The 24,418-nt window shown below is 42.9% G+C and overlaps 2 protein-coding genes across 3 annotated transcripts; one reads left to right on the top strand and one right to left on the bottom strand.

Annotated features, from left to right (window-relative positions):
• Window positions 1-87: 87 nt before the first annotated feature.
• On the bottom strand, window positions 88-3,653 carry LOC117142515 (G-protein-signaling modulator 2). The gene is made up of 2 exons (XM_033306553.1): window positions 2,106-3,653; window positions 88-1,816 (listed from the first exon to the last, which is right to left on the bottom strand). The coding sequence occupies exons 1-2, from the start codon at window positions 3,390-3,392 to the stop codon at window positions 1,127-1,129; spliced, it is 1,977 nt and encodes a 658-aa protein (XP_033162444.1). The 5' UTR covers window positions 3,393-3,653; the 3' UTR covers window positions 88-1,126.
• A 674-nt stretch (window positions 3,654-4,327) lies between these two features.
• LOC117145978 (serine/threonine-protein phosphatase 2A 56 kDa regulatory subunit epsilon isoform) lies at window positions 4,328-24,404 on the top strand. Of its 2 annotated transcripts, XM_033311884.1 has the most exons (10): window positions 4,328-4,540; window positions 6,204-6,373; window positions 17,533-17,845; window positions 17,917-18,706; window positions 18,770-18,969; window positions 19,086-19,280; window positions 19,345-19,535; window positions 19,600-19,933; window positions 19,991-20,220; window positions 20,284-24,404. In XM_033311884.1, the coding sequence occupies exons 4-10, from the start codon at window positions 18,568-18,570 to the stop codon at window positions 20,567-20,569; spliced, it is 1,575 nt and encodes a 524-aa protein (XP_033167775.1). In that variant the 5' UTR covers window positions 4,328-4,540; window positions 6,204-6,373; window positions 17,533-17,845; window positions 17,917-18,567; the 3' UTR covers window positions 20,570-24,404. The 2 variants fall into 2 exon arrangements, with proteins under 2 accessions (XP_033167775.1, XP_033167774.1); XM_033311883.1 differs by lacking the exon at window positions 6,204-6,373.
• Window positions 24,405-24,418: the final 14 nt, after the last annotated feature.

Here is a 24,418-nt window from a genome sequence, read left to right as displayed (position 1 = left end):
TTTTTTGTCACATAAGGATAAGATCTTTTAGAATCTGAATCTAAAACCCTTATCTTGGAATAAAAAGCACGAACGTGTCAGCAAACATTTTTTGATTTTAATATTTAATAATACACGACATAATTGTCCGCCTGGTATCTTTCCTTCGCAGATCCCGTAGATCTCGTGCTACATAAAAGTATAACATTAATAAATTTTGGCTTCATTTCGTACAACTCGAACTCAGTTTTGTGTTTTTGTTTTGTGTACATATATCTTGTATATATTGTGTAGAACAATACCAAATCGTCGGCAAATCGTTCGACATTGGTATAACTATATATATTGTTCATATGTTTCTTGTATATGTGTACGTATGGTTGGTTGTGTACATCGTATGCTAAGTGCTTACACGAGCGCCGGTCATCAAATGGAATTCCGAGCTGCTGTTCTTTGTGTCTTGTTAATATACTAAAAAAAATTGTAAGTGGCTTAAAATATGTTCAGAGTTCAGATCGATCGATAGATAGATAGAAAAATGCAATACTCATGGTTACAATTGGAAATATCTGTAGTTAGATTTTGATTTGGAAAATGCATTGCTTACATGTAGAGTGGATTCGATGGACTTAAAACTTAGTATTTAGCTGAATGCGGCTACGAGAATGTAAGATCGTTGATCGTAGAGAAGACTTGGTTCCGTCTATTGAGCAAATTGGATTAGTACATTAGTATTATCGGCTTAAACTACTTGCACATGCAATTAAAACGTTAATATCGTAAGACTCGAGTGCATATCGTTCAATATCATGGCCAGCTCATAGTCGAGTGTGTAATGAGTCATGACTGGATGAGTGTGTGCATCCGCTGGAGGTTCCTCCCTCTGTTCGTGTATACGAGGCCCTAAACGCCCCTAATATTTGGTTACGTGGTTAGTTGCTATTCATAAATTAATGCTTTTCGTGTACGTGTGTATATATATATAAATCTTGTAAAAGAACAAAACGTTTAGCAGCCAATTTCCGAAAATAAACGACTGAATAAATGGCCGCAAGATGGGCTTACAACGAAATGAGTCAGGAGCTGCGGCCAAGGATGGATTTATAGGATTGTTTGGTTGGACTTCAGCTTTTTGGACTACAACTCTCTACTTTCCAGCTCCGCCAGCTGAACCGTTGTTGTTGCTACGGCTATTGTTGTTATTGTTGGCATTTCGGAACGGAATCGAGGCGCGCTGATCCTCCATGCGACCGCTCTGGACCTTCATGATCAGTGAGAAGAAGTCCTCATCGGGCACGGTAGCTCCGCGTCCGGTCTGCCCGCGTGGTGCTCCTGCAACAGCTGCCTCTGGGACGGATCGCGGTGGTGCCTCCGCCTCTGCGTCCATGGTGACATTGGGGCGCGGTAGCTCGGACCGCTGCTCCTCCAGACGCGAGCCCTGGCAGCGCATAAGCATGTCCAGGAAGTCATCATCGGGCTGCTGCGTAGTGGTGGCGCTCCTGGCGAGCGGCCCATGTCCAATGGCTGACGGATTCGCCGACGACGGCGACTTGAGGCCAGGCAGGTTGGTGGGATCCACGAACAACGAGTTCTGCTGCACAAGCGGCTTACGCGTGGCACCAGTGGCCACCACCGGAGCTCCGGCGGGATTCACCTTGATCGAACAGCGCTGGTCATCCATGCGCTTCGACTGCGACCGCGAAAGCATGTCGAAAAAGTCGTCATCCTTGGCTTTCCTGGTCGCCTGTGCTCGCAGCTTCTCCTCCTGCATGCGCTTCCCATCGGGAGTGATCTTGATCAGGTCCAACTGCTCCATGCTCTGGCGACGAACGCGCACCTGACGGGAAGCAATTAAAGTAATAAATTTAGCTATGTATCTTTCAGGGGTTTCAATTTCTCAGCATGTGCTCGAATCGAAAGTTTAACGATGTGTTTTGGTACGAAGTGTAAATATTTACCCTAACATAAAGGGGCAAACACTGCAAGCAGCAGGTGTCCACTTCGAAAAATAGAACAAACTGACTGCCAGTATTGTTTAAAAATATCTCAGGAATCATTCATATTGCTTTATGTTATGCTTAAAGACTTTATAGATAGTAAATAGATATATAGCTTGTTTTTCTTACCATTCTTCCTTGTGAGTTCTCCGATCCGTCCGACTGATTTCCGCTGGCCGAGTGATCGGAGGCGGTGGATCGAGCCTCCTCCTCGGTGGGCGATGGCTCCGAGTCGGGCATTCCCAGCAGTTTTCGCAGATCGGAGATGTTCACCCTGGCTGTGCTTTCACCCACCGGGTCGTGCAGCTCCTTAGCCAATTGGAGATGCTGTTCCGCATACTTCAGGGCCCGCTCATGACCACCGATGGCAGAGTGAGCATTGCCCAGTGACCAGCAGGCCCTGGCCTCACCAATCCGATCGCCCAACTCCTGGGCAATGGCCAAGTGTCGATTGTGATACTCGATGGCAGTGTTGAACTCGTGCAGCAACGTGTAGGTGTTGCCCAAGCTGTAGCAACTCTGGGCCTCCACTTCGCGTTCACCCAGCTCCACGGCCAAGGCCAAAGTGCGTTTGTAGTGCTCGGCGGCGTCCTCGAATTGCCCCAGGAATATGTGCGAGTTGCCCAGATTACTGTTGGCCCTTCGTTCCGCCGCGCGATCACCAAACTCCCTGGCAATGCGCAGTCGCTCCTGATGGTGCTCAATGGCCGCTTGGAAGTCGCCTAGTAGGTAGTAGGTGTTTCCCAGATTACCACAAGCTCGACCTTGTGCACCACGATCGCCAAGATCCCGCATGAGCTTCAGGTTCTCCTGGTAGAACTCCACGGCACGGGTGAGCGCCTCCTTGACATCGTCGCCGAATTTCCCAGGGTTTCTCTGACCCAAGTGCTTGCCCTTGGCGTGGTAGACATTTCCCAGGTTGTACAGGGCGCGTCCCTCGGACAGGCGATCTCCCAGCTGCCTGGCCAGCGTTAGGTGCCTCTCGCAACAGATGGCCGCCTCGTCGAAGCGACCCATTACCTTGAGGGTGTTGCCCAGATTGCCGGAGGACTTGGCCTCGCCCAGTCGGTCGTTCATGCTCTTGGCCAGCGTAAGATCGTGTTTGTGGTACTGCATCGCTTTGTTGTAGTCGCCAAGGTAGAAGTAGGCGTTGCCCAGCTGGGAGTAGATGGCGGACAGAGTGCGAAGATCCTCGGTTCCGGCCTGAATGGCCGCCTGGAAGAAGGCCACGCCCGCCCGGCAATCGCCCGCCTTGCAGAGGCGTTCGCCCTCGAGGGCCAGTTCCAGGCACATACTGGATCCTCCGTCGGATCCGGAGCCCTGCTGGGAGTTGCCGTCGTGGGAATTAGTTCCTCCTCCGCCTGATCCCAGTCCCAAACTGGACACATTCTCCGCGGACGCGGAGAGCGAGGACATTCTGCTTCGAAGTCTCGCCTTTTTGTCGCGATGCTCCTTTTTGAGGGGCAGGTGCTCCGAAAACTGGGAGTTGTCCACTTTGCGGCGATGTTTTGGGGTCGATCTTCGGGGTTTTTAGCTAGCCTCTGGCTGGTTTTTATCTGCTGATGGGTAAACTTAACTGCGACAGGTGAAATTTCAGCAATTAAGCGATCTTTTGTACCGTTTTTTTGACTAATTAGTGCGTTTCTGATTCACGACCAGTGTGACCGAATGGGGTCGATGAAAAATACCAAGCAGATTAGAAAGAAATACCAACTTAATACGGTATTCCGTTGGATTTGAAAGTAATATCTGTTATATTTGTTGTAAGTCAATTGATCAATTTTAAATTACTTATTATTTTTATACTAAAACAAAGATATTATGAAAATTGTAGAAACTGTATGCCATTACTGTATGACCATAGCTTACATATCAAGAATATTTAGTAGCCAAGCTCTAATATAAAATTTGGCATTGTCTTTTCCCAATTGGTAAACTTATTTATTAAATTACATTGCATTGTGGTCAACATATTGCAAGATTATATTGCATGTCGTTTGATTTTAAAATAATTTTTGCTTAACTTTTCAAAAAGTCAGTTTAAATTCATTTATTTTCATATCTGCACATCAAGATCTTATCCGAATGGTTGCCCGATTGGAGAAATGTTAGGCATGTATTGCAAGACCAAAGTTTATAAAGTATCAATATTTATGAGCCAAGCTCAAAAACCAATTTATCATAGTGTTTTCTTAATTTTAGAACTTACTAGTAAAATCTAAAATATATTGGCTTAGGTAATATATATCATTGTTCGTCAAAAAGCCATAGCTGTGCGCCCTCATCTCTATCAACCGTAGTTGCTAGCCAACACCTTTGCAGGCGCGCTTTGCAACACTAATCGCTTCAAAGATGGCGTCACTTCTACGGTGTCTGTGTGAACGATTCTAGTTGCCGCTGGAGAAAATTCGTAATTCTCGCATAAAGCGCACCTGCCGGCTACCAAAATCGATTGAAAAGCGAACGTCCCATATTGCGGCGCGATAAGCGGGTGAAATTGTGGCAGTGCGTGCGCGATAGACCGTTAGAAAAGCAGTGCAAATTGGAAGTCCGGATGCTCGAAGGTGTGTGTGTGCGTCGCTTTTTTTGAGCAGTTTTCAGCTGCAGTCGGCCAACACTGCAACGCAAACATTGTGTTATAAATTACATAAAACAGGGAATTTCTGCACGAAGGCAACCGAAAAAAGGACTAAGAGGAAAAAATTAGCCTAACAAGAGGAGAGCGAGTGCGACAGGGAAGGAGGGATACAGAGCGAGCGAGAGGTCGATAACGATACCCTTGTTTGGTTATCGCCCTCGATAGGAAACAAAAACGGGATAAAAACTCAAAAGCAGCGGCGTCTTTCAGTATGCTGGTGTGCCCGTGCGTAGGATGGTATTTTGCGGTATTTTCATGCATTTTTGGGTCTGCAGTGTGACCGTGTGTGGGAGAGAGCCGCCTGAATAGAGAGCGCGACGCGCAACAACAGTTTCTGTGGTGAGTTGAAACGAAACTCACCACGCTCTCACCCAGAAATCTGGCACAGTGGTCCCGAAACAAAACCCAAATGAGTAATCGCAACTGGGGAATCGAACTAAATATCAGCACCAAACAATTGAAAGCCAGCTAGACGAAAACAATAACAATAGTAATACTATTCGAAGTTACTAATACTAATCAATAGGCAGCAGGCTTTTCGTTTGTGTGTGCCTGCTCCCCTCTCGCGTATAGTATATACCCATGTGCCAGAGAGAGCAAGCCGAAAACGAAAAGAGAGCGAGAGTCGGGCGAAGGAAAAAAATATCGCCACAGTTGCCGTATGCCGCCTTCGTCGTCGGTTGCAAAAGATATAGAAATCTTTTATATACACACATACGCAGTCGGTTTTTAATAAATTCTGCAGCGAAAATTCCAAGCCCGAATAAAGAAGGAGAAATAAAAGGCAACTAAACAAAGCCGAGTGCAAAATTAAAGCCAAATTTCCAAGGCGAATGCAAATTTTTCAAGTGCGCAGTAAGCGGCTAAATCCCCAGACGCAATTCGGTGTTTCAAAAGTTTTAATAAATAAATAAATATGTAATTACGCTCGCCATCCAGCCAGCCCGCACACACACACACACACACACGCATACACGCACGCAATCGGTTAGAATTCGTATGAGCATATATATTTTTTACTTATATTATTTTTAGAATATCGATTTTGTGCCGCGTGCGTGTGTGTGTCTCTCTCGCACCGAGTGTGTGTGTGTGTGTGTTTAAAACATACATATTTATGATAAGTGTGTGTGTCAAGCAGTAAAATGTGTTAAGAATTATGTTCATATAGACACAAGTTACCTAATCTTACTGCAAAAATGAGGAAAAAGGCAAAATAGATGAAAGGAATCAACAAACCGAAGTGAAGCGAAAGATAGAGCAAAGGCAACAGCGAAAAGAGCCCCATCAAAACAGCTGCGCTCTCTCACCTTTTACTCATCCTCCCATCCTCTCTCTCTACCCATTCACATTCTTACGCTTCTCCCATTCCCCGCTGTGCGCCCCACTCACTCACACACGTACGCCATTAAAGATCTTTGTGTATTTTGCTTTGACACCGCATTTACATGTGTTGACCCCACTTGGACAACACCCCCCGACCCCTCCCTCCCATTCGTACCCCGCACCCGCGCGATGCGTTGTGCAAAATTCTCTCGTGAACTACAGTTCTAATTCAATTATGCCAACTGCTATACACACATCCACAGTGAAACCCAGCAAGCAGCGCTAAAACGCCAGCCAAAAGCAAAGAAAAAACGAGAAAAAGCATCTCCGTGACGTAGGCAAACGCGAGAAACCGAAACCAAAACCAAAACTGAAACTGAAAAAAACTGAGATATCGAGCAGACGAGAATCACAAGCTCTGAAATCGAGAAAGGTATGCCAAGACCAACGGAAGTTGGCCCACAGCGAATTCGATTCAAATCGATGCCATTTTGGGCCAAAAGCTCGCTCCATTTCCGTTCCATGCTTAACCCTTGGATAACTAACGTGCCATAAATGTAACTACTAGAAATTAAAATTTAAAAAACTGGGAACTGGAAGAAGGAAGTCTTCAAATACCGTAGTATTCTATTAGCCTTCTCTTCTTTGACCAATAGTTAAAATATCAAAATATATACACATCAAATTTGCTAAATGTGTTAGATCAAACATAATGGCAATTGCCAACGTCACCTCAATATAAAATGTCTTAACAAATTAAGTAAATGTGCCCAAGGGGTTAAGCCACAACCACCGATTGAAAGTCAGGCAAATAACTGGTTCTAATTGATTGAGTGATTGCTGGGCTGGCGGAGGGTGAAGTGGGGGGCAGAACCTGCTCGGCAAATTAACAAGTTCCAATTGATATATACGTGTGGGGACGCACGAAATTCGTCGAGCCTACTCGAAATTAGCATAAATGTGTCAAAATGGTAAATCAATTCGAAGGGGCAGAACTATAGCTGTATATAGATATAGCTGTAGCTGTCATCGCGGTGACAAGGCCCTGGAATTAAGCCATTATATATGATCGCTTTAATTATAATCCATAATCCTATAATCCACAAGGCAACCCAAGCACGCCCAGCGTAAAGTTCCCAAATCGAACGTGACTAGGTTGCAATTAAGTGGCGATGAAAACAAGATCACTTAACTTTTCAGCGCTTCGATTTCCAGTTTCTAGCTGTCAAACGCTTTTTATTGTTCATCCAAGCTGGTTTGTGTCACTGTCTATTTGCCAATTGAACTTGGCTCTGACGTCACGGATTTCTAGCACTTGGAGGATGCAACTCCTCTTCAAATACCAGTGCGCAAAAGTAATTAAAAGTTGAGGGGGAAAACCTATAAATCATTACCAGGTTGCAAAATGCTCTGCTTTTTTACCATGCCTATTGTTATTTATGTTGTTTCGCTGCCAATTTCGTTGTTTGAATTCAAATTGGCAACAAACGACGAACTATAAACTATAAGATTGAATGACCCATTTAATCTATACGAGCAAAGTTTCTTCCCAATTCCGATTTGTCTATATTTGGCCGGCAATGAACCATTTTCCCGATGACCGACTTCTCGCTAAGACATTTTCTAGTGCATTTCCCTGGCGTATTTTAGCTTCTGAGCAATTTTAACGAGTTAACCGATGCAGTCAACCCAAATAAGTGTCATGCCAGCCAGCGTGTGCAACAATTTGTGAGCTCACTTATTGTGTTTTCACTGTAAGAAGCGTAATGCTGCCATAAAATGCCTCCGCATACGAATGTGCGCATATGAAGCGCTCCTCCTTGCGGAGCTCCCAGTGTCGGGTGAAAGACGAGAGCTCTATTATAAAATTACCAAGTCTCTGGGGCATTACTATGTGCCATGTACGTACGACCTGCTTTGCGATTGTTCACCTTTTTGTCGGCGCTAAACGCTGACAGCCAAACGCACAGCTCGCTGGCGGCTTTAACTTTTTAGCCTGGCCAACAAAGTTAAAGAGCGTGCTCAGAGGCAATTTGCCTTTTGGCCTGGCCATAAGTTGACTCTTTCTACGCGGATTTTCCCTAAGCCCGCTGAGGCTTGGCCACCTCCTGATGACCACAAAAACACAGTCCACTCGCTTCTGCACAACGCTGGCTGTCTGTTTTCACATAACTGACCTCACTGCGCTGTTTATCCTCACATTTTCCCCAGCTCGTTATGTACGGATTTCCAAATTTCACACGGAGGAAAAAAGTATCTGAGATACAACAAGATCCTGATTGCGCAACTTTTTGCTATCTGGCAATTGCGATTAATGTATTCTTTCTTTGGTTTTTTGTTTTCCGAAGTACTATTTTCATCACTTTGCATCAAAATGTGAAGATTTTACTAGCCAATGTGGATATTACTTTGTATTCCCGAGAAACTTCACTTCCAACTTGTTTACCTCATTTTCACTGGCCAGGTTGCGTCCAAAATAAAACCGAAACCCATATTTCTTTCAACTCCATTTGAATGCGAACCAGATTCACTTTGTAAACAAAGGTTTTGTTCCGTATCGAATCGCTTCCCATAGATCGAGTGAAAATATGTATCTTTGGAACGACGCTGGCTTCTGTGCGAAATTCTCGACAAATCGCTTACTCAATCAATTTGCAGTTCGAGTTACTTGTGCCTTTTTCTTCCACCCACTCTGGGTTTTATTTTTTTGTATTTGACTCGAAAATATTTTCGTTATTTGCAATGACCAGTTCGCCCGAAGCGAAACTACAGTCGTCTGGTCAAAGCTTTTTGTTTGATTGTTTGTTTGTTTGTTTGTTGGTTCTATTGGCAATTGAGAATTCGTTCCGCTGCAGCAGCAATGGTGCAAAAATCAATTTTATTTGCTAGTTTGTTAGGCGAATGCGAATACCACTCGTATTTGTACAATTTGCCATGTATGAACATGGGCATATGCCAGGAGCACTCTGCTCCAGTGTAAACATCGTTGGCACACCGCAAATTAATGACCGTCTGAGTGGAGGGCAAATGTTTCTCTCATTATAATTAGTAGGCGACTGTCTGAAGCCCCAGATTTTAGCCTTTGTTTTGCAAAATGTTTGCATTTTTTTTTTTTATATACTTCGCACGGCTCGCTAAACAGAAGTGAGAAAAAACATAAGAAAAAGGCGCATTTTTAAGCGCTGAAAATTCAATTAGCCGCAGTAAACTTAAAAATAACCGACTGAAAAGCACGAACTAGAATTTGAACTCAAAGAAAAGCAATATATTGCATGAATTTCCCAGCAGAATTGCAGTCAATTTGTATCGTTACAACTAGATAATTTATGATTCCTTAGTGCAAATATTGATTTTCTGATTGGAAGAGAGCGTCAGTGGAACATGGCCATTAAGTTTGCTATCTACATGTTTTAATTGATCTTTCTATTAGCTGAACATTCCGCTTGTCAGCAAACAGTTTGCAAACAAATACCAAATTTTATTGCAAACCAAGCACATTTCCGCTCTATTGACCTCGATTGCCAAATTTTTGGCTGTCTTTTAGCACATAATAAACTGACAATTTAAATCAGCTCAACATTTAATCGATATTGTTAACTAATTAGCAAAACTGTTCGGTTTTTACCAGCATAATGCATTAGGGAAATCCACATGCATTTGGGCTGCTGTCTAGCAATCTTTGCAAATATTTATGTATATTGTTTGTTTTGCATTTTCCCACCTCGGGTTTTTCTTTTGCGGCAATTCGATGACGTTTTCCATCGCACAGAAAGTATAATTTTAGATGCGGGAAATTCGGTGGCAGTGAGAAATCATTTCGCTGATATTTTTACAGCCAGTCGAGTGGCAGGGGGCATTAAATAAATTTCCGTTTTATATATATATATATAGAATTTTCCCTCCATTTGCAGTGCAGTTTTGGAGCGTATGAAATTTATTTTCGAAAAAATATTCGCGGGTATTTATAGAGCAGTGAAAAAATCTTTTCGGTGGCATGAAATCATACGACCTTGAATTTCGCTTCAGACCAAATGGCCGCTTCATTATTAAACCGCTCTTTATTCTCCGTTTTGTTATGGCCACAATGTTCGATGGGGTCTAAATCAATAAACAACGCACTCGAATCGGCGACAGCTGCTGCAATTAAATATAATCGCATTGCACAATTAATAATTAACACTTGCGGTGCGCCATCCACGCAAACAATTGACTATATGTATGTATATGTATCTAGAGCATTTGAAGGAATGCCCCGGCAGGTGGCAAGTATTTGTTTTCGTTCTGTATCTGCTGCGTATCTTATCTGTTTCACCCTGAGATACATTTTCCTTTCTTTTACTTTGCTTTGCATTACTTTGCTTTACTTCCCTTTGTTTGTGTGTTTATGCGACATTTTTGCGCTGATTTTGATTAGGCGGCAGCCACGCCCACCCACACAAAACGCCCGCTTATCACGGCTACAAATCGCTTAATTAAAAAGGCACAAAAAATGAAAAACTGAAATGCCGAAAGAGCGAGCGAGAGGTGTGTGCGCTTTTCAATACAAAATTTTCCATGCTTCGGCATTTGGCATTGAATTTGCACTGGCACACATTTTTTTTTCACTAAGTAGCAGCACATACGCAAATCTGAACACCATATACATTATATATATAAATACTATATATATAGAGAGAAATACCTCTGTAGGTGGTGACGCTATGGGCAGGGCAATATTTCATTGAACTGAGCCGTCTGGCGCAGAATTTGCATTCTTTCAGCCTTATGTTTCACTCGTTTTTTTTCTGTTTTTTTTTTTTTAATTAGTCCAAAGGCTGTCGCATTCGCCGTGTGTCTTGCTCTTAATTATTTAATTAAATTGAGGAAACTGTTGTGACTGCCGCTGTCTGTTTGAGCGCTCCACCTTCTGCGATTTCGTCATTCGGTTTTTGTTGCTCTTGACTGGGCTTTTGGGTTATGGGTTCCCCCCACTTAATAACAATAGACAAAACATACAGCTGATGCAATTAGTTGTGGACTTGTTGTGTGTGTACACACATTGTCAACTGATTTCGTGGCACTTTCTCTTTCGCTTTCGGCGCGGCAATAAGTTAAATTGAATCTTATGTAAAAACCAGAAGCACATGGCACCTGCCACATGCAGCGCAGTTATGACAGATGTGGTAATCAAATTAGAAGCGGACCGCTGATAAGAATGCTCGGCAATTAGAATGGCACACTTGGACGGAATCGAAGAGGAGATAATTTGGTGATAACTTATAGAGCGGTTCTTGGTTCTTCCAACGAAAAAGGTATTAAGTGAGTATTCTTGAATTCCTCAAGAAGCAATGCGCTTAGGAATTCCACGAAAGTCCAAGTCCCAGGATTACTTTGTAATAATATTTGTGAGAAATCGCATTCCAGGAAGCACTTCCTCTTTGGCATTGAAGTTTCCTTCATTTTCTCTGGCCATAATTAAGCACAAATACCAGTGAATCGCACTAATGCCACTGCAACCCAAAGAAAGTGGAGTCCTTGGTGGCAAGTGCAGTGGACAAACACGTGCTGCCGCCCACGCATTTGGTTAATAAAAGTGCTCAATTGCGCAAAAGGAAAACGCTCTGCTCTGACGTAGACTGCTCACGGGGCACAATGGTGGTTATACCAAAAATAGAAGTATAAACCCGGCTCTCTATTTCGGTGACCCATAAAGTGCGGCTTTTCCCACATTTCCCGCACGCTCGCTTTTCCTTTTGTGTCATTCGTGTGAATGTCGCATTGCGTGCGTGGCTTTCATTTGAACTTTGGCGAGGTGTTTTCACTACCAAAAGCGTGGGCGCCTCAATTTATGGGAATTTTAGTTGCGGCTTAGCTAAGTGGCCTATCAATAAATTGAATCATTCTGTCAATTGAAGTTAATACAAAACAAAGGCCTTGAACGTGGCTTTTCAGCCATTTGGCTGGCTGATGGGAAAAGCTAGCTCATGCTGATGCATCCGACGGATGCATTTTATTTCGTTGAGCTTTATTAGCTGACAACTGCAGAACTGCAGCTATCCTTTTATCTCCGCCACACACTCTTTTTTTCTTTCTTTCTTTTTATTGCCAACTCGACAAACATCAATCGATAGTTTGGCCAGCCATTGTTTGCCTGCCATTCAACTTGGCCAGCAACTTTTGCCAACTTTGTCTTCTGGCCAAGAAGAAGAACTACTCCTTCTTCCGCCTGCGCGTTGTTTTCTAATTTAATTTATTACCGCTCCCGTTGTTCATCTTTTGCTTGTTAAGTGTCCTGAATGTTTAATGGCGTTTTACATATTACAACAAGTTGCTGCGATTTACGCAGTTAGTATGCCCCCAAAGTGACCCAATTCCCTCGGAGGTTTCTTCTAATTTCGTTGACTTCGCTCTCTGCTGGCCAGAAGAAAACCCATCGCATGCGATGTGTGTGTATCCTGCGCCAAAGTCAACCAAAACAAATCAAAAATGCAGCCCACAGAAATGTCGAGTGTTTGGTGGGGAAAAAGCGAGGGGTTCTCCTCTCTTTTTTTTTCCAAAAAAGAATGAACAACAGCCGTCGTGGCTGAAAGTTATTTCCCTTGTCCCCTTATGCTGACTGACTGACTGACTGACTGACCACCCACTCGTGACATTTGCAAGTGTGTTTTCTTGGCTCACTTGGGGAAAATCCCCCGATGGAACTATATACATATGACGAAAGTATTCTGGAAATGATTGTAGGCAAAAGCAACGCCGCGAATTCTAATTTGATTTATGGCATTTCATATTTTCAGAATGCATTCAACTTTTACCTCATGTTTTTTCTATGTATTCAAGTATTCAAAAACTTGCTTTAAAATTCAAATAAAATATTTCATATTTTATGCTTACAAAAGATGCAAATGCTGATTGCTGTATGATTAATTTTTCTGTTTCTTTTAAATGCGTACAATTGTTTAAAATTGTTGCTCGCATGCGTCACTATTTTGTTAATAAATAACATAATATGATAAAGGTATGGAATATTTCTATTACTAATTAGTAAAAGTTCCATTGATAATGAGGACAGTCTGTTTGAAACTAGACTAACCTACTACACATACTGACTACTACAGCTTGCAACCTGCGCATGAATAGTTGTGATCAAGTGCTGACTCCTTTCTCTCAGTGTGTGTGGCTGGAGATGATGGTCGTGGACGCCTGGAGGGCGAGTGGACCAAGCCGAGTGGTTGGTTGGTTACATTGTGCTAACTTTCGCCTCTTGTGCAGCAGCTGATGCCGCTGCTTTTGGTTGCCCTGTTGATGTTTTTGCCACGGCTGTTGATGCTGCTGCTGATGGCCTGACTGTGGCATGGAATCTTATAAAACTTATTGTTCCATTTCCTTTCACTTTATGTAAATTAAACAGTGCATTATTCTTGCATATGTATGTGTGGGGGTGGTATCCACATACATGTGTATGCACATGCAGATATTTGCATTTTGCACTTGGCACATGTGCCAAGTTATCTACTCTTTTTTTTCTGTTGTGCCTCCCCTGCGTGTTGTTTGCTTTTCGTTAAACGATGCAAAGGGTCGGAAAAGCTGTTGCATATGCAAACTTAATGGCTCCGCGCTGATTTGATTGATTCCACGATCTCAATGCACAGGGGGACAGTGTGTATTCACTGCGATAAGGTCAAGGTTTCAGTTTGTACTGAAATGACCCATATTTACATAGTATTCATGTTCTGGTTGCTAGTTTATTTGTCTACATTTTCTAGTTAATGAAACTTGAGAGCAAGTTTTTAAAGTGCATTCAAGACCGCCCACAGCAAATCAGGCTTTCATCGATGATTACCGTTTAGAAATCAATTTCATGCTGGCAGCTTTGATAATTTCCCAACTACGTAGTAGTGGGCACGCAATCAAACGCAGTTTACAATTATTCCCACTAAATTTCGATGTGCATGCCAGTAATTTGATGCATTCGCATTTTCACTGTCATACCCTGCTGGCGTTGGAGCTGGAGCTGGAGACGGAGATGGACTGGAGGAGAATTCTCACCGACCATGAACTCATCTCTCGTGCGTTTCACAAAAGGATTTTGCCAAGTGCCCCCCATGTGTGTGTGTGTGTGTGTGGATGGTGTTTGTGCATGTACTGCGTAGTTTTCCACAGTTTTCCCCGCTTGAAAAGCGTCTTTCTCCACCGCGACTGCAGTCCCCGATTCCTTAGACACGTTTCAAGTACGCAGCGAAAAGCGAAAACAGTGCGCAATATTTTCACACTGACGAGGAACGAGGTTGAATGTGGCAAAGGGGGGAAAATTCTGCTTATCATCGCGTCACTTTGCATTACATAAAGCCGAAAAAGTGTGAGAAAAACCCCTATGAAAACTGTGAGTTTGTGCACTAGATAAACACACAGCCCTAGAAAAGTAATTTGGACTGACTTAAAATCCAACTTAAATGCAAAGCAAATCGGAGCATTCCAACTGAATACCCAGTGTAAACAAACGAAAGGCAACAATGAATTCGAAGGGCCATAACAAAAATCAATACAAATACGCATTAACTATTTGCCAGCTACTTAATGCATTGGAATGAGGAAGTACAAACAAGAAAGCTGAAAACCAAGCCAGTAAATATGTAAAGGGGTTTCCCTAAAAGGCGCACAGCAATTATTATTTATGACAAACTCAAATTACGGCTTCAGTTACTGCAAACACAAGGGTAATTGTTTAAAAATAACAATTGGTTTAAAAAACGTAAATTCTTTGAAAATAAACACATTCATAAATAGTTGATAATACAAACAACTTAATCATTGATAATGATTCCGATTAGTGTAGCTCAGATTAAGATAGTTAGACTCAGGAGTAAACTATTGCGTGCAAAACGATTTGTGATTTGTGAATCACAAAAGTTTATAAGATACTTAGGCATGGAGTAATCAAATAATATGCAAGTTTCCATTTAAAGCAACTGATGGGGAATGCGGAACAGTTTGGTGAAAGTTTATTGCAAGTTTTGGTAACGTTCAAAAGCTGTTCTCGCCCTCGAACATTTTATTTAGCTTATTGATTATGGCTGGGGAACCAATAGACATGCGTCAAATGCATACTCTTAAGGGAGGAGGAGGAGGCGGGATGAGCTGTACTATATAGTACACGAGTGTATGTGGGTGGGATTGGGTGACATTCCGGATAAGTGACAGAATAATAGATTTTATCGGCATGAGCTGTCTTCGTGGAAAACGTATAGCTTTCTTTACTGCATGTGAAAACTCATGTGGTACAGTTTATCTAATGGAATCAAGCTTATCGATAAAGAAGCGTCGATAGTTTCGATAGGAATATCGATTGGTCAGTGGTAGCTTGCCCATCTCCAATTCGCAAGAGGTGGCTTTGGGTGGGAAATTAATTTCCCACCGATGAGTGGGCGATGGCTGCCGACTGTCGCTTAGTCATTAGATGACCAAACGATGACTGTATTCCAGTGGTTGGGCGGCGAAAATCTTATAAATGCCAGCAGAAAACATCGAGCAAGCAAAGCAAAGCACGGCCAAAGCAAAAGCAAAACAAAACAGCAGAGGAGAACCGAAGTGAATAGCAGCGGATACAAAGCGAACTTGTCTCATTATTTTGTGAGCCGAGCCGCCCGGCCATTTGTTATTGTTTTCTACGATGATATGCTGGGGAATTTCGCTACCACTGTCGAGTAAATAATGTCATAAGGTCACACGCACAACAGCACAAATTAAAGGGGGAACACTGTACGGTGGGCCTAATGGTCAGCCATTGTTGCTGCTGTTTTTTTTTCGGTCATTTGTCTTGGGACATTCAGCTGGGCTTTACTGTGTTGGGCTGGGCTGGGCTCGGTTGATGGTTTTATATAAAATAGCATAATAAATGGCCAGCCCAGACTTCTAGATTCGCTATCGCCACCGCCACCGTTGCTGCCCATATTAAATGTCACATTGGGGGCCAACATTGCTGCCAGGTCGCCGGCCCAAAGTGAAGGTGATTGGAACAAATTAAGGCGAAAAAACAGTGCAGAAAATCAATTATAAACAGGGCAGCGCGTTGAAAAGCGCTGACCACCGCCACTCAGCGTGGAAAACGGGTGGAAAATGGGAAAAAGGAAAGCAGCTGTGCAAACTTTTCACTCGCACCACCCACTGTCTCTGTTTTACTCTTATTTTGCCTTTCAGTGAGTTCCGGCTGGCCACTCACACTCAATCACACACATGCGTATTTTGGTTTGTCAGACACTGAGAAAAAAAACGAGAGAAAGTCGTTTGAATTCGAAGTTAGTAGCTCCTAATTAGTTAGTAACTGATATATCACTGATCACAATCATACCAAAAGATTCGAATGTTTTGAATCTTTTGAACAATTTTAATACCCAATTTGTGTTGGATTTTTTTGCCAAGTGTAGAGACGCCTACGCGTCTCGGTTTCCATTTGCACCGGCAGGCAGGCAGGCGGGCAGCTGGCCGAAGCGAAGTTGATCGCATTTACCTGTTTGTCACTCATACGCCTTGTGGTCCCAGTCTGTTTTATTTGCCAGAGCATGGCTCTTTTATTTTCAGCTCTCTTGCATGTGGGTGTTCCTGCCGCCGAGCTGAGCGTGTGTGTAGTGTGTGCGACATGTTAAACATGTTTTCGCTTGGAAATCGACGGTGGGCCGTCGGTTTGACTTGCATTTGTGCAAATTTGTGTGCTTAACTGGAAACACTGAACAAGTTCCGCAATGTCGTCCTCGAAGTGAAAACTGTGCAGCAGCCACAGACTTACACACACACAGACGCATATGTGGCACCACTTTCCTGCCATTTCCCTCAGATTGAAGTTCAACCTGGGCCAGTTGATTTCTCCCCCTTCGAAACGAGCCATGCAAATGAATGAGTTTTCCCAGCTTGTGCGGCGCGTCCTTCATTTGGCTTCATTTCCGTTGAAGATGACAGCGGCATCTAGTTTCCGGTCAATGGCTTTTCCGGGCTCGTTTTGATTTAATTTACACGCCATGCTTAATTTAATTTAACAGTCAGTTACAATTCGCAGCCGCAAGTTGGCCAAAATCTGGGCTTTGCGGTTGGTAGTGTCCAGCTGGCGAAGTCCATTTGGGGCTCTCGGTTATCGCGGTCTGCCAGAGAAAGTTCAGCCGGCGGGAATGGAATTCAGGATTCAGCGGTTCAGCTCGCTTGCTATGTGTCAATCAATCAATGGGTAGACAATGGGTTTCCTTAGTTGCTCACTGAATCTATTAAACCAATATAATCATCCTGAAATGAAAAGTTACATCTTTATTGTGAAGTACATAGCGAATTCGCACTGCTCTTTTGAATTTGAATGCTCAACTTGGCTTCTAGTGCTGGCACAGTCACAGTCCCTGCTTTTTATCAGCGCTATCTGTTATCTGGTACCAAAGAAATCACTGGCAAAGCCTTTATCTCCGAGCGCACAAACAAGCATACAAACGCCAACGATTAGATACACCTGAATGTCTCATTTTATCGGGGGAATGGAGCTTTTTCGTGCCTTTCGCTGCGGTGTCAATTTTTGAGTAATTTACAGCGATAAGAAGCGCCTATCTAACCAAAGCCCGTACGTTTCTGTTCCGATTGCAGTGCATGTGATGCCAAATATCCATAAAACGCAACAAGGAAATCGGCAAACGTGAATTACTATGTGAATGCAGCAAACGGCAATCAGCAGTTAGCCAGCAGCAGCAGCTCTCCCTCAGTTAACCAAATTGATGTGCCATTCAGGAGCAGCAGCGCAGAAAGAACAGGATCAGGATCAGGATCACATCAGATCAGATCGGAGCAACGTAGAAGCTAAGCGAGAGTATTAAACAGAGTGTAAGGCGCATCGCAAATGCAACAATCCCTCCAGTAAACAATACAGAAAGCAAAGTATAGCAAACACAAAAAGAAACAGGTGAGTAGTTGACTGATAAATGAGCGTGATGAAGTCACCGTGAGCTAATTGATTGCCCCACTTAATTCCAGTGTACATACAACTGTAACGAATTTAAGCAACAAGCAAGCGGCTAAGGAAGAGTATAGACCCAATTCACGCCCCCGAGTAACCGTCTGATAAATGCCAAGATAAGTCGTTACCGCTTTAATACCGCCATCAACATTACCCAGCAACAAAAGCTGATCCAGCAGCTCCAGCAGCAGCAGCAGGCGATCGCTTTCAGGGGGAAGAAACCGAAACAGAAGCTGAAATTGCAGTTGCAGCAGCCGTTGCAGTTGCAGTTGCAGATTGGTCAGGAAACGAACGGTACAGGCGGAGGAGGAGAGGAGGGAGTAGAGCTGTTGGGCTTACCCAAAGGTACCGAGAACAATTGCAAGACGCCAAACTCAACCGCAAAAGTCGCCAACATAACACATAAAATTTTCGGTTGGCTACGCAAGACACGCAACAAACGGCCAGTCGAGATCCTCAACAGCGATTTCGGCGAAGACGGCGACGAGGGCGTTGGCGAGGGCAAAGGCCAAGGCGCAGGCGAGGGAGGAGGAGCAGCTGCCAGTGCAGCTGGCGGTGCAGCCGATCAATTTCCAGTGGCAAGCGTTAAAAACAAAGCCGGCAAGCTGAATACCACACAGACAGCCACGGAGACCGCCATCGATTCAAACGAACCCAAATCTGAAAAGATGTCATCGGGCACGTTTGTGGATCGAATCGACCCGTTCGCCAAACGTTCGCTCAAGAAGAAGGGTAAAAAGAGTCAAGGTTCCTCGCGCTACAGAAATTCTCAGGATGTTGAGCTGCAGCAATTGCCGCCATTGAAAGGTATGTATCAAATGCATTCCAACTTTACGATTTTATCAATCTAATCATTGTCCATTCACACAGCTGATTGCTCCAGCCTAGAACAGGAGGAGCTGTTCATAAGGAAGCTGCGCCAGTGTTGCGTGTCCTTTGACTTTATGGATCCCGTGACGGACTTGAAGGGCAAGGAGATCAAACGGGCCGCGCTCAATGACCTATCCACCTATATAACACATGGGCGCGGTGTGCTTACGGAACCGGTTTATCCGGAAATAATTCGTATGGTAAATATGCCGACTACCACAACTATTTGCAAACTGAACTATATCGCAGTTAATTAGCTTATAGTTACGGAAACTAGCTCTTGATTACTTAATAATGTTTGTTTTATTTCCACCAGATTTCATGCAACCTATTTCGAACGTTGCCGCCCAGTGAGAACCCTGATTTCGATCCCGAGGAGGATGATCCGACACTGGAGGCGTCCTGGCCACACCTCCAGCTGGTGTACGAGGTCTTTTTGCGGTTCCTGGAGTCGCAGGATTTCCAAGCAACTATCGGCAAGCGTGTGATCGATCAAAAGTTTGTCTTGCAGGTGAGTGCAAAATGTCGCATAATTAAAGTAACAATTTAATTAAGTAAAAATCCATATTGTTTAGCTTTTGGAACTTTTCGACTCGGAGGATCCCAGGGAGCGGGACTTTCTGAAGACGGTGTTGCATCGCATATACGGAAAATTCTTGGGACTGCGGGCTTTTATACGAAAACAGATTAACAACATATTCTTGCGATTCATTTACGAAACGGAGCACTTTAATGGAGTCGGTGAGCTCTTGGAAATCCTTGGCAGGTATGTTTCACTCATTGTCTTCTTATTATACAAATGCTAATTAAACTCATGTTTATTCGAACAGTATCATCAACGGATTCGCCTTGCCCCTGAAGGCCGAACACAAACAGTTTCTGGTTAAGGTCCTATTGCCACTGCACAAAGTCAAATGCCTGTCGCTCTACCACGCTCAACTGGCGTATTGCATTGTACAATTCCTAGAGAAGGATCCATTCCTTACCGAACCGGTGGTGCGTGGCCTGCTGAAGTTCTGGCCCAAGACGTGTTCCCAGAAGGAGGTCATGTTCCTGGGCGAGATTGAGGAGATCCTCGACGTGATCGATCCGCCGCAGTTCGTCAAGATTCAGGAGCCACTGTTCCGTCAGATTGCAAAATGCGTGTCGAGTCCACATTTTCAGGTAAGTCATCTCGTGTGTTTGTAGTGAAATGTGCTCAATATAATTGTGTTTCTTCAGGTTGCTGAGCGAGCTCTTTATCTGTGGAACAATGAGTACGCCATGTCGCTAATCGAGGAGAACAACGCGGTCATCATGCCGATCATGTTCCCGGCACTATACCGCATCAGCAAGGAGCACTGGAATCAAACCATCGTGGCGCTCGTATACAACGTTTTGAAGACGTTCATGGAGATGAATTCGAAACTGTTCGACGAGCTTACCTCCAGCTACAAGGCGGAGCGGCAAAAGTGAGTGCTAAAGCTGGAGTTTCAAGGTGGCGAATGATGAGCATTTTCCTCTTCTGTTTGCAGGGAAAAGAAACGTGAGCGTGACCGCGAGGAGCTGTGGAAGAAACTGCACGAACTCGAATCCAATCGTTCTAGTGGGCGCACCGCCGGCGGCAGCGCCACGACATCGAACAGCGCAGCTTCCGCGGCGTCAACGTCCCTGCAGCCACCCAGCTCCGCTGGCCTGAACTCTCATCAGCAGCAGTCGAATAGCGGCAGCAGCGGTAGCCTGTCCAGCGGCGGTGCCGGCGGCGACAATAATCCTGCGACCACAAATGCGAAAATCAAACAGGATAAGGCGGACAACTAAGCAACGCGGGGCGCGCCGGAAACTAACAATAAAACCAAGATCAGTAAGAGCGTAAGCGTAACGCGTTATCCGATATCCGTAAACGGCAGAGAGACAGCAAGCAAGCAAGCAACCACATCTAAAGGAGAAATAAATAGTTATACTAAACCACACATATGCTAAACCTTAAAACCAGAAAATATAAAACTAAAACGTATACTCGATTGACAAGACACCAACCAAGCTGGACAGACCCACAGCTCGCTTGGGCGGCTGTTGAAGGAGGTAGAACCGAAATCTGGATCGGGATCGGGATCAGGATCGGGAGCTGGATCAGATCCCAGGGCGTGTGTGTGTGCGCGGTAATTAAGAAGCTTGAGTGCGGCATTAAAGAAATCTTTATAAATAATGTATCTTACAACTACAGCAACACACACACACACACCACACACACACACGTGCGCGACACGTATAAATATATATTACAAAGGAAGAAAATAATTATTAATTACGTTTAAGCGAAAAGATGTTGAATAAAGAGAAATCATGTTAGTAAGTGAAAAGCAGCAGAGCGATAACTATAACGGATTGACGATTGTTGAAGCGCATTGAATATTATTAACTAAACATATTGCTAACTAGAGATCCTAGCATAGATCGATCAGCCATCCTATCCTATCCACACCCCCAACCAAGGAAACCACAGCACCCAAATCACCGAAATGTTCACATGCTAAGTAATCGCGTTCATTTGAAGATTGTAAAATAGTTGAAACTGCGCTGAATCCTCAGACTTTAATTTTTTTTTTTTTAAATTAACAAATTAACGAATTGCTCCATAGAACGGCGTGTCTTAGTGCAGACTTCCCACTGAATTGTATATAAATTAATCGAGAATTGTGCTCCCCCTCACCCACAATGAAACTTTGTTACTTAGCTTTAAGTGTTGCACACTCCGTCAAGACTTCTCGAAAACAGAAATTCCAACCATACCCGCTAAAGAAAAAGCCTGCGCAGTTACCAAGCCGAATCTGTATTCGAACCGTAGAGAGACTTGAGAAAAACAAAAGCAAGTTTTAGTACATTGTTGAATTGCTTCTGCTAAACGGGCCAAGATGGACAGGGAGCCGGCAAATCTATAATTAGTTAAGAACACAATTGAATACCATACTATAACGTACGAAAACGCTGATCTATATAAATGTATGTAAAGTGTAAAGCGGCGGATACACAAAACTATATATCTCCCAGCTGAGGAATAGGCGCATGCGCGGAAATCAACATGTACTCGGCAAGAAATGAATACAAATATTGAGCATTGTAAAAAGGTTAAGCTAGAGATACCAATAACCCAGCAAAGCGATAGTCTATAGAACAAGGTTATGGAAAATTCAGCTTGGCATACGTTAATTGGCATCTTGCGATACATTTCCACAGTCCACAGTCCAGGCTCGATATGCATCCCACACACTCTAAAAGCTCCTTTCCATAAATGTATATCTCTGCGGAAAGCGGCCCAGTGTCGAGTAGAGCAAATAGTTTGCCAATGCCTTTCAGACTCTTCTCGATTGAATTAACAACTCAACCTATTATTCACTGCTCACGGAAATGCGCACAATTGTCATTCGATTTGCTAAACAATACCTTCGATTGTAAATAATGTAGCTAAGTTAAACAGGGGCAATACTTGTGGGCCGCTTTCCCAGCATCTCACACTCACACTTAGCCGCACTCATAGTAAGGAAATATATAAAATTTATATATGAAATATGCTATTCATATGTATGTTTGTTCATTCAACTCTCACGCGCCCATTACAAAGTATAGAAGGAAAGCATGCATTATAGGAGCAAAACTATAGGGAAGTATCCACTAATGAATGTCTCTCATTAGGCGAAACCGCGGAAGTTCATATAATATTAATGATAATTGTGTCTGTGAATCGTGAGTTATTATACACATATATGTATACATATATTGCAAACAAAACCGAAAAATGCAAAAAAAAACCTTAAAAACCTAAAGGAAACGTAAAAGTTAGCGTTATTATTAAATATGTTTGTAAAACGTCAACAATATGCAAGAAATGAAATTAAATGAAATGAAATGAAGCGAAAAAGCGAGCGAATGGCGCATAGAGGGCATCTAACTAAAGATTGGTCGCATATTTCGAAAACAAATTGAACCTATGGCCTAAATACTAAGCGACGTGTGTAAGAAAGTTTTGCATCTTTATATTAGCGTGTAATTAAACAAAAGAAATAGCTAAACGAAGCCCAAGCCTAAACAGCAAACTACAACTAGAGCTACTACAAACTTCCCACGAGTATCATCCCTCCCCCATTAACCCCCACAATAGCGATCAGATCGAATCCCATAGCCCCCGAGTCCGTTGAGTCCTACTGCCTTTCAAGATCCCAAGAAGAACACCAAATATAATGCAACACGACGAATGTTAAAACTCGAACAGGCAGCACTTCGCGACTCGACCTGTTTGTTATGCCCATCTAGTAACTAACACCAATCTCAGATCCTAACTAGCAGATCCGAAAGACGAGAGAAAAACACACGAATAGGACCCATCTCTAGTTAAAGTTGATGTTTGCCTAGGATGCCAATCAGTAAAACATAAAAGAAGAACATATTCAAATAACGCAAGTGTAAAAACGAAACCAGAAATCAAGTAAGCGACAAGCATTAGATTAAGATTAATGAAAAAATGTTGAAAAAGAATGCCTAATAAACGATAAAAAAACATATTGTATAAGTCATAAGTGGTTCAATGATTATTGCCTCTTCATCATTTCGTTTGTTTTGTGATCAACACCTTTGTTGCACTCTGAGTTAATCTGTTTAGTCCGCATTCGAAGTAAATGGTAACTTTAACTATAGTTTCTATTATTGTATTTATATGTATAAACAAATGGAGCATGTTAATTCGTAACTGCGGAAGCTGCTTTTAGAGCCAGCTGAGCGAAGAGGTTTAAGCAAAAGCAAAACTCGTTAAGTACTTTTAGAGAGAGAACCCTGTACTAACTAAGAAGTGTACTACAAATAAAGTCGCATTAACAACGTTGCATCCGAGATCAGAAGAAACACTCAAAAAGAAAACACTTAACAAATGAAAATGCCCAGGCAGCAACAACAAGAGCTAAATAGTTAAAGCGCTTAAACAATATAAACACTATGGATACTAACAATGAAATGCGAACGGATAAATATATATGTGAACCATGTATTTTCTTATGTTCTAGACTTGTAAAAAAACCTATCGTATATGCCACACACGCTATATTATTACGTTTTTTAAACTTTGAGTTCTTGTTCTGTGTAGGCCAGGATGCGAGGATTTCGATTCTTTTTTCCTTGGGTTAAAGGCACACAGCACCCACACCACCCACTCCACCCATACACACTCACTCACACACACACACGACTAAACAAAATCTTATGCTGAGAGTAAATATAAAGATTAAATTATAATTACACAAACATAAATGGGAATAAATATATATATAGGTATATATAAACAGCATATATATATAAAAGGAAAATTATATATGGAGAAGCATCGGAAAACAGAGGTTTAGTTGATTGCTTTCGAATCCAGGCAGAAAGTATGCGAAAATAAAGTAAATTAACTAACTAATGGCGAGAGGCAGCAGAAAAAAAATAATTAAAATTGCATGGCGCAGGCAAAAACAAATATTTAGCTGCAAGCAGAATTAACCAAAAATGATTAAAAACCAAGTAAAAGATGAAACAAAAAAAAAACACACACACAAAAACTGAATGAATGAGTATGATGAGCAAATCGGAGAGAAAAGAAGCAAAGAGATCAATCAACAATAAAAAATTAATAAATACAAA

The sequence above is a fragment of the Drosophila mauritiana genome, chromosome 3R (genome assembly GCF_004382145.1).
Source record: "Drosophila mauritiana strain mau12 chromosome 3R, ASM438214v1, whole genome shotgun sequence".
NCBI classification, from domain to species: domain Eukaryota; kingdom Metazoa; phylum Arthropoda; class Insecta; order Diptera; family Drosophilidae; genus Drosophila; species Drosophila mauritiana.
The sequence above is the reverse complement of the archived record's forward strand: the minus strand, read 5'-3'. Positions and strand labels throughout refer to the sequence as shown.

Coding starts and splice junctions, on each gene's coding strand:
- LOC117145978 (XM_033311883.1), top strand. CDS start 18,568: ATGTCATCGGGCACGTTTGTGGATCGAATCGACCCGTTCGCCAAACGT. Junction 19,281..19,344: donor ATCAAAAGTTTGTCTTGCAG/GTGAGTGCAAAA, acceptor CATATTGTTTAG/CTTTTGGAACTTTTCGACTC. Junction 19,934..19,990: donor TGTCGAGTCCACATTTTCAG/GTAAGTCATCTC, acceptor GTGTTTCTTCAG/GTTGCTGAGCGAGCTCTTTA.
- LOC117142515 (XM_033306553.1), bottom strand. CDS start 3,392: ATGTCCTCGCTCTCCGCGTCCGCGGAGAATGTGTCCAGTTTGGGACTG. Junction 1,817..2,105: donor AGAACTCACAAGGAAGAATG/GTAAGAAAAACA, acceptor GCTTCCCGTCAG/GTGCGCGTTCGTCGCCAGAG.